General features: G+C 39.5%; 2 protein-coding genes across 2 annotated transcripts; one reads left to right on the forward strand and one right to left on the reverse strand.

Moving 5' to 3' along the window:
* Positions 1-476: 476 nt before the first annotated feature.
* On the forward strand, positions 477-7279 carry hsd20b2 (hydroxysteroid (20-beta) dehydrogenase 2). Its single transcript, XM_038709021.1, has 11 exons — positions 477-718; positions 1799-1845; positions 2030-2105; positions 2225-2335; positions 2982-3049; positions 3187-3231; positions 3398-3432; positions 4490-4571; positions 4716-4781; positions 6081-6230; positions 6318-7279. The coding sequence occupies exons 1-11, from the start codon at positions 568-570 to the stop codon at positions 6459-6461; spliced, it is 975 nt and encodes a 324-aa protein (XP_038564949.1). The 5' UTR covers positions 477-567; the 3' UTR covers positions 6462-7279.
* Positions 6919-10561, reverse strand: slc12a9 (solute carrier family 12 member 9; the record flags this gene model as incomplete). The annotated part of the gene is given in 4 exon segments (XM_038709020.1): positions 6919-8825; positions 8913-9059; positions 10153-10327; positions 10415-10561. Coding segments are annotated over 4 exon segments (1311 nt in total), but the record flags the coding sequence as incomplete, so codon positions are not given.

A 10561-nucleotide genomic window follows, 5' to 3' on the forward strand; every position in this document is an offset into this window, starting at 1 on the left:
AAACCAGTTTATAATAAAAGGTTTGTGTTACAAACTAGTGCATGGAGTTTGAAAGATGTGGGAATTTATCAGGAGCAGGGAAAATTCTGTCTCTTGTGAGTTGCCCAACTTAATGGAATTGGAATACATAATTGCTGCAGTATCCCTTTAAGGTAAATGCATTGTAATGATTATGTTTATCCAATATGCATGTAAGGGTATAGGAGGAGCTCAATGTGCCAATAGAAATCATTCATCTAACATTTTTTTAACTTTAAAAACCCTGTTTTTGTAAGCTGTTTGGACAGAAACTTTTGTTGTATCATTTTTAATGAAACCACTTCTTCAGTTCAGTCTGCAGGGTGTGTGTAAAGTCCAGGTGCCTTGTATGGCTCCTGGAGTGTTTCGTGTCTGCCAGTCTCACCCCCATGACAGCAGCACAAAGTGAGGGGTGGAGCAGTGTGGGAGGAGCACAGTACAGAAAAAGTTCTCATTTCCTCCAATATAAAAGTAGGATTAACTACCTTTTTAAACCTTTGTCAATCGTGCTACAAGGGAGTCCTGTTAAGTCTGGAGCTCTGCTACAAAATGTCATTCAGTGACGTGCTGGCCATCCTTGGGGGATTTACAGTTGTTTTCCACCTGTTGAAACTGGTCTGGAGATGTTGGTGTGGATTCAGAGAGTTTGTTTTGTCAGAGCTTTGGCAAGTTGATTTAAGGACATATGGACAATGGGCAGGTAATGTTAAATAAAATGTGCTATATGTTCTCTTATAAGTTGTTTTAAAACAAAATGTTTGCAAAATGTTTGCTAAATGTCAGATTTAAGGTGTTTACATCTGCCTATTGCAAATGAGAACATGCCGTTTTTAAACCGATAGATGATGCAGACTAAGTTAGTGAAGTGGGAATATCTGGATTTTCTTGGAACATTAACTTCAGCACAAACCAGGCTTCCTGTCTTGATTAAGGGACTTGATAAGCTGTTCACATTCCTACTTGATGGGACATTTCCGTCCTATTGCCTGCAAACATCCTCGATCAGACATACCTTAACTTCCCATTTTCTTTTACTAAGATGGTGCAGGTTTATTTTCCACTTAAGACACTTTTTGTGATGGAAAAAAATTGGGTATGCAAACCAAACAGTATGCACAGAAAAAGAAGAAAATCAGCTGGGCCTTTGGTCTTGAGTTTCTGACTGGGATCTTATACAGTCAAGAAAAACCTTTCTCTGGCAAGGAAATGGGAGGTTTCAGGTCTTCCACATTTTCCTCCTCTTCCTCTCACTTTTTGTCTCCCCTGTGCCTCTCTCTGAAGTCTTAACACTCAGAGCTCACCACTGACTATTGGCAACTAACATGTGAGGCTCAGTGTGGCCAAGTGTTGACTTTAGATCAACATTTTGAACGGCAATGTTTTAGCCAGGCAGATGGCTTGAAACGCAGAATTATGTGCACTATTTCTGCAAAATGGAGAACTTAGAACTGCAGAGTGAGTTAAATCCCAAAAATGTGTTTGCATTTTTGAAAAACTAGTAGAAGAGTTCAGTAAATTGTAAAATGTTAGCTTGTGGTCACGGTTTCAAAAGCTGTTAATGCTTTAACACCAGAGAAAATAAAAATACTGACTCCAAGATCCACATTATCTTTTCTAAATCAGACAAGATACTGAAAGGTAGCTACTTATAATGCCTGGTGTATTATTCCATTTTCAATCTGCATTTTAACATAAGAACATGGCAGCTTTGAGATTAGGGTATGGTGGAGCACATTGTCTTGGAAGTATTCTAACTGTCCATGCCTTTTCCTTCATACAGTTGTGACTGGTGCCACATCTGGTATTGGTAAAGCTTATGCCAGCGAGGTGAGTATCCTTCCTTCTACAACAATTACTCCCCATTTTCTGTTCCAAATTTCAAGTTTGAAGCTGGGGACAGTTGATATTTGTTACGCTGTTTTAGATCAAGAGTATCAGATTTCACCAGTGCTGTTTGTCTTGCTGTTGCTTAAGACAGTCACCAGACTTGTTTGTTCTTGTCTCCTTCCAGCTGGCACACAGAGGCCTTGATGTTATTTTGATAAGCAGATCTGATGAAAAGCTTGAAATGGTTGCCAAAGAAATACGTGAGTAAAATGAAAATAAATATGGCGTTCTACTGCTGTTCCGTGTTATAGTAAACTTGTGTCTTTCTTTGTGCAACTCTAGGGCAGAAGTTACCAAAAATATTCTTTGTCTCCTTCAGAGGATCAGTATGGACGAAAGACTCGCACCATCCAAGTGGACTTCACAGACGGCCACAGTATCTACCCTTCTATAGCTGAAGCACTACAGGGATTGGAGATAGGAATTCTGGGTAATGGGACAACCAATTACAGAGCACAGAAAAATCACAAGGAAGTTATTCAGATACTTTATAAATTGAGACATAATGGAGGACAAGTGTTGAAAGCCTCACAGTAAAGAGAATCATGCTTGCAAGCAATTCTTCTAGAAAACACTGACTGAGAGTAAAAGAAAGTAAAAGAGTACAGCAGCTGGTCACTGGACCAATCAGTAAATTGCATGTTTTAAAAAAAGGTGGATTGTGACTCTGTATGGTTAAAGGAATTGTTCAAGGGCAAACAGTCTCCTGGACAGTAGGATAGATAGCGTAGCTTCTTATTTATTGTACAGACATGAGAATGGGATCCGTCCTCTCATTCAGCTGTGTGAAAAAGTGTATTTGCCTAAACTATTTCTTTAGTGGCTGGTCCACCTGCAGCGTCCTATTATGAATATGAAATGTGTTTTCTTACCTGATGAAGGCTAATTCAACAGCCTATGAAGTAAGGCATATTTATCCTACACCATGCCAGACCAAAATTGGGCATTGCCAAATGTATGTGCTTACTCTGACAGGCTGAATAGTTGAAGGAGATAGGAATATACTAATCAAATAAAGACTGACATAAGACAAATTTTTATTAACAAATATCCTTGTGTCTTTGTAACCCATACAGTTAACAATGTAGGAATAGCCTATTCTGATCATTTTGCGTATTTCCTGGAAATACCAGATGCTGAACAGGTAAGTTTTGCTTTTTAAATGTAATTTTCTGAAGACAATACACCAAACGATTAATTTTCTATGACTCAGGCTCTTAGAGGCCAGGTTTGTCTCTGATTTGTAACTGGCATAGGTTTACTTGTGTTTTTTCTTACCAGAAAATCACTGAGATTATCAACTGTAACATGCTGTCTATCCCACAGGTAAGCTATCTATGTATTTACTTTATGACTGCGTATTAATGAGTGATTTTAATGTTCTGGCATCTGCATTAACCTTTTCATTGTATCTGAACAGAGTCTTGTTTTTTTGGTAACGGCTATAGCTTCATAAAAAAAGCTGCTGATGATTTATGTTTTCTTCACTTAGATGACCAGACTGGTTCTTCCAGGCATGGTTGAAAGGTATTGTCACAAACACATAGCGCCCGATTTACTAACATCCTGAATAAAGAGTACTAAATTGCGTGTGCATTCCCGTTATGGGTGATTTACTAAGAATTATTGCGTAAATGACGCAGGAGCAAACATAATGGAGGTGGAAGTATTTAAATGAGGGTTTTGCGTGTTTTAATGGAGAGTTGGGAGGCAAAGCAGCCACAGCGTAAAAACCTTGGTTTGTTTCGTATGTGGAAATCGTATGTACCTGCCCATCCTGGGTAGTTGGTACTTGGGACAGCACACCTGGAAAAACTGCTTTGGGAAACCCCAGCAGAAACAGCTACAGTATGCTGGAATGACCCAGACGCGAGGAAATGCCAGATCGTGCTTCATCCAGCCAGAGGAAACAATCACCGAGCGTCGCTCCGCGATCTCCTGTCCCTGTCCCTGTACACACCCTCTCCGATACCTACAATGGGTTGTGTCGCTATATTACGACCGCGCTGTGAACAGTTGGTGATCGTTCCCTCTGGCTGGATGAATTTTACGCGTGATCCGTGCACTACTGCAGCTGGGGGCTCTCCGCAGCGCCACGCAACTTCCATCTCACGGAGAAAACAAATCAGGTCGAAACGAAATTTGCTTTATTGTCATAAATGTTAAAACAACAGTATTGCCAAAGCTAAAGGAAAATACAAAAAAATTCTATTCATATAGTTCATCGAATAAATAAAATAAAATCATTGTATTTCTATATATTAGATATATAATAATATCTAATATTGTTAAATTCTCTAAGTTTTCTTTCATTAAGGCTGTCTCCTTCTGACAACAATAACAGAAGCCATCTCTGCCCTTGGCGGTTTGCACCTTCCTTTCAAACGTATTGAATACAGATGCTGTTGCACTCACACCGTTAGTACATCAGCCTATGTGCTAACTTGCTGGTGATATCAAGTTTGCACACGTTTTTACTCAGGCACACCTTTAGTAAATCAGGTCCTTAGAAGTTAACAGTGGATTTGAATGAATGATAATTTAGGATTATGTTATGGATGTTTGTCTTCCTTCTCCTTTCTAGAGGGAGAGGGCTGATCATCAATATATCCTCCGAAGTGGGCATCCGTCCACAGCCTTTGTTGTCCCTTTATTCTGCCACTAAGGTACTTTCTGTTCCAAATATTCTGTTATTTACACTCATACATTCAGACACACCCTGACCAGATCACACTAACACATTCACTGATTCATGACATTTACCTGCTGGTCTGCTTGTTTTGTGACCTTGACTTTCTTCTTTATTTCAGATTTTTGTAATATATTTCTCTCAGTGTCTGCATGCTGAGTACAAGTCAAAGGGCATTATTGTTCAGGTAAAGTATGTTACATTGAGCTGAAACTCATCATCTTATAAAGTGAAGTCTTATTTTCTTAAACCAAAATATGATTTCAACTTGTTACCAAAAAAAAAAAGATTTCTCTGGAAGTGAAAATCAATGTCATGAATGAAGAGAGAATAACACACTAGAATTAAGAACAATTGGCCCTTGGTCCTACAAAGTAATTGGAAATAGTTTGAAAGGCTTTTTTTTTAATAGACAAAAGTGGCCTGATAAGATTTATAATAAAAGGATTTTGCCAGGTATTATTTTACCAAAACCTTATTCTCAGCCACATTAGTAGCCCGACAGTTGAGGCAGATACTATTGTCAGTATTTGAGTTTTAAAAATTAAATAACAATATATTGTCCGATATTGTATGTGTGTATGTATACAGAATGTGTGTGTACACTGTAATAGAGACACACTTTCTAAATATATTTTAGATTATTTCTTGTTACTTTTATGCAGATTGATGATTAGCTAATATCAGCTCGACAATTTATAGCTCTAGCTCTAATTTACAGATCTTACACACCAAAACCCTGAGTATAGGTATAATTGGATTTAAAAATACTAGAAATGCCACCCTGGAGACAGGGAGTTAATTCTGTTAAATTACTAAAGATGGTTAAACAGATAAAAATGTGACAATACTTGTGAGGGCACTGAACTTTGATTATTGATTGATTTTACATGACATTCATTTCAATTCAACTCAATTTTATTTATATAGTGCCAAATCAGAACAACAGTTCTCTCATAGCGCTTTTCACAAAAGACCAGGTCTAGACCGCACTCTGATATTATTTACAGAAACCCAACAATTCCCGGAGACAGAGTCAAGAAAAATGTCCTTCCTCCATACATGATTTTTACCAGATCTTATGTTTTGTTGGACACACACAAATACAAGATAATATCAGAAGGTCACATCATGAGACTCAGATCAATCTGAACACCAAAAATGTCTTATTCTTATGTTTGTAACCTTTTTTAAGCTTTTGATGTGGTTTTCAAATAAGAAAAAATAAAACATTCAAGCTACATTTGAGGTTGCTCTGTTTGCGGCCAAAGGTTAATTTGAAGGGTGTTTTTTCATTGGATGAACAAACATGCAGCTTATAGAATGAACCTTTGCCCCTTCTGGTCTCACTGTGTTTTGGATACTGCTGCAATGGACTAAATGTTTGTCAGTCTTTTGCTTAAAATTGAAACTGCTTTTAAAGTCAGTAATATGAATGATGTAAAGGGAAGTCCCACCTGTCCAACCACAATCCCCCACCCCCCAGTGTGTGGCCCCCTTCCTGGTTTCCACCAACATGACAAAGAATGTGACAGTCAACTGCTTTGTGAAGACTGCTTCTGGCTTCGTCCGCGAGGCCTTGAACACTGTGGGTCACTCCAGCTACACCAGCGGCTGCCTGTCCCATGCACTCCAGGTCAGAGGAATAACAGATTGTAACATACAAATTGTCAGCTGTTGTGATATGTTAACGTCCTCTTTCTCTTTCCCCGTCATCCTACAGAACATGGCTCTCACAATACTGCTGCCGGACTGGCTGCGTATGTCAACAGTCCTCATAAGAAAGCTACATAACCTTGCAAAAGTCAGCAAACATGAAAGAAGAGGATGCAGGGAAAAGGATAAGCTCAGTAAAAAGGAGGAGTAGTTATGTCACTGCATCTGCACAGAGTATTCACTAAATGGATGAAGATTACTGACATGTTGACTTTAATAGCTGACTATGGGCATTATACTTAGATTATCTTGACTGTAGGTCCACTTCTCACATGTGTGCAACATCATAGCAAGGTTATGGTAATACATTGCCTACACTATATGTACAGCTAGATTCATGGGATGAAGTATTGTTGGGCCACAATATCAGCAGGGGAGCTGAAGTTTCTATTTATCGTTTCTATTAATATTTCTAATATTGCACTTGACAGATATACAGGCACAATCTGTTTTTATTGCATTTAATTCATTTTTTAAATACATAATTTTTTGTTAAGATTTTAGTGTGTGTGTGTGTGTGTGTGTGTGTGTATTAATTATGTTATTTATTTCTATGGCAAACAGAAGTTTAATGTATTCAGTGCAACACTATAAAACAAAACATGACAAGAATGCAGTAACATTTTATTCTGTATTTTTTTTAAATGTTAAATTAATTTGTGTAACAATGGTACAACACGCTCTCTTTTTAATTTTGACTTGGTATGAATCATTGTTGGTCCTGGTCCTGACTGAGACTGGATTAGGATATAACCTTCAGCATAACCCTTTTTGGTGTATTTTTGAATGTCTGCATCATTAAGCACAAAAATCCAGTATAATTTCAAAGTTAGCAAATACAACAGCAACAAACGTGTTCATCATTCTGAGGTCAGATGTACAAAGTGGTTTCTTTTGTGAAGACTAGAGACACATTTAACAGCAAAAGAAAACGTTTGCACGTTCATGGAAAAAAAAAAAAAAAAAAAACTTTACTCAAATTTAGCTCACAAACAAAAAATGTCTGTGACCAGCCTATATATGTATGGGAAATATGGGAATGTAGGAAAAGGCAAGCAGCACAAATACAGGAGTTTAAAAGTTATTATGCATTAACATAATACCATTAAGAAACTTACTGTGGTCAATTGTTATCGCAAAACACCACTGTCATCCCTGAAATTATATACAGGCTTTTTTTTTTTTTTTATGCAATGTCCTCAACCCGTATTGTTCACAACAAATTGTGTGTGTTCTGAAGAGCCTTTGACACATTTTTATTTCTGTCTTGTGTAAAAAGACAGGCTTAAAGCTAATTGAAACAAGAGGTTATATCAACAGAAATCACACAGACATTAATATTCTCCCATTTCTTGGTTAAACCACCAAGCCAGTTCAAGTATATGAAACTAGGAAAATATCCTATTTGAATACAAAAACCTCAGTTGATGTATTGTCAAAATGCACTCTGTGGTTCTTTTCTAAGCCTCAGTACAACAACAAAAAAGCTGCATTAGATGAAAGTTAAGTAACCTGTGATGTACCTTAGCATCTACGTTTCATTACATGATGTGTTTATTTTACATGTAACCACAGTTTATACTATGCTTGTGTTAAATGAGCAGTCAGATAAGACCTGGCTACATGTACAATATCAAATGTCAAACAGGAACAAAACTCATGAATGCAAATGCTCACAGATCAGTGTATGTGACAGGGGTGACACCGTGAATCAGGAGCGTTGGCCCTAAACTATTGGTCACTGCTTCTAGCTGAGCCAAGTACTGCTGTGATTGGCTGTGATGACCAGGAGGTCGAGGTAAATACAGGAAGCGAACAGCAGCTTGCGAGCTGTGCTCCATCAACATACAGTTTACTGCGGACAAGAAGTCCTCAGACAGAGCTTGTATTGGCTCTGCTGAACGCTCCCCGTCCGGCTCAATGTGGTGCTGCACCACCGAGTCCCACGGCACGATCTTTATCGACGCCCTGATCCTCAGCTTCCTCAGCAACTCTCGGAACGTCTCTTCGTTTACCACCCAGCCCTGGTCACTGGACTCGGTCTCCACATTCAGGAAGATCCTCATTCTTGCATGGCGCCATTTGCTGGACATGTTGAGCACACAGGCCATCTGCAGCAGAAACAGGCTGCACACATCCTCATAATCACGGCTGCCTGGCTGAAGCAGGTTGAGAGGCCACACATCTATAGTCCGGTCGGACCCGTCAACCTTGCTGTCTTTCCCCTCTCCCTCTAACTGGAAGAAATGGCGGGCAAGGCACACGTTCTTGCTCATTTTGATGGCGTCAGAAATTATCCCTACATACTCCTCTGGTGAAAGCCAGCGTGGGCTCTCAACATGTCGGACTGGGGGGAAATGGGCCTGTAATGAAGGCAAGTCAACCCCAAAATTGTATTCACCCTCACTCCCACGTTCCAGCGAAGACTCACAGAACGCAGTATCTTGTAGGAAGAAGTCCTCAGGAGTGCTGCTGTCATAGAAACCCAAAACCAGTGTGTTGGGCTTCATGCCACCTTGTAGGAAGAAACAAAGTGACAAGATAAAGCAACATCATAATGTGTACTGAACGTGGGCATGGCAGGGATAAGACAAATGCTTACCTAGGCCAGTGATGCGCAGCAGATGCTGTGTTCCCTGTCTGACGGAGGGAGACAGCGTCAGGTCTACAAAGGCCTTCACCCCGAGTTTATCAACTAGGCTCAACCAGAAGTTGTACTGCTGCTGGACCGGGTCTGATGGCAGGATGTCTAAAACACAGGAAAGGCAGAAATTAATTTACTGCATAGATTTGCATAATACAAATAAAGGGCTTAATTTCAATATTATATATATTAGATATATTATAATATATCAAATTCTTTGATTGTTAATACAAATGCATCACTGTTTAAGTAGCATTTTATTGGTGTCGAGGTGGAACTGGTTATAACTACTTTATATACAATGAGTTTGGTCCAGTGGTTCCCAACCTACAAACAAATGTAGTGAAGTAAAAGGTACAATTGCTCCCCGTGAAATGTAGTGGAGTAGAAGTACAAGGTAGCCTTAAATGGAAATACTCAAGTTAAGTACAAGTAGCTTAATTTTGTACTTATGTTGAATAAATCGTACTTAGTTACCCTCCACCACTGCAAGTAAATGATCAAATTTCATTGTCTGTAGGTGTTGCAATGTATCCTAATGGTCACCAGGGGGCAGAAATGCAAACTATGTGTTACTGGATTATTGAACCAATATGTCACCGTGTTACTTTCTGTTGCTTTGGGGAGCATCACACAATATATTTTCTTATGGTTTGGAACAATATGTGCCTGTGTAAACAAGGAGCTAGACATCTGGCTGGTTTATACTCTGGTCTGGTCTCACAGTGAACAGAAAACTTAATCTCTTATCAATAATGCAAGAGAAGCAGCAGGTGGAAAGTGAAAGCCCACAAGGTGCTCTCGGACTGAATGATAAAAGTGAGGACATGATGTCACATTGATTGATTACAGCGGTGAAAAGCTTCCAGGCACATCAAAAGGCCAGTCGGTCAATTAACCTGACCAAAATAGAAAGCTAATTCAATGATATTGTAGCAAGTTCACAGAACACACTGACCCTCTTTTTTTATTCCACCCATACATAACTACTATACAAATGAAAATGCAATAACAGTGTGACAATGATTACATTTTATCTGCAGCAGTTGAAGCCATAAACTCAAAAGAGGAGCGGCAACTCAAAAGAGTGTTCAGCTTCAGTGGAGGGGTGAAACCACAGAGGAAATGATTCAAAGATAAGAATAATTTAATACTGTTAGCTGCAGATGGCCATTCCAGACCATCCACAGAGAATTACCCAGATCTCCCAGCTGCACGTGGCCCAACACAAACAGTCCTCCCTTCTTCAGCTGGTTGACAAACAGGATGAGCTGACAGGACGAGCGAGGGTTGGCCACCATTAACAACACCTGCGGCCTCCAGAACTTCACATGGTCTTTCCTCACATCCAGCATCAAAAGATACTTACGCACCTAAACCAAAAGAAGACAGTAATGTTGACAAACTGATGCGCGTATCTGATTTTGTGTGCGCGCGAGTTGCTGCACGAGTCCAGATACCTGATGGAAAATGAGAGCCTGGCTGATGTAGCCCCAGCTGCTGGTGGGCGATCTGTAGTGGAGGAAAAGCAGCAGCAGTAACAGGAGGACGATGCTGCCCGACGAGTACACGGGATTAATGACGAACATCATCACTAAACAGCTCAG

The sequence above is a fragment of the Micropterus salmoides genome, unplaced genomic scaffold (genome assembly GCF_014851395.1).
Source record: "Micropterus salmoides isolate LMB-PRFRI ecotype aquatic unplaced genomic scaffold, ASM1485139v1 Ms_hic_scaffold_9, whole genome shotgun sequence".
Classification (NCBI taxonomy): Eukaryota; Metazoa; Chordata; class Actinopteri; order Centrarchiformes; family Centrarchidae; genus Micropterus; species Micropterus salmoides.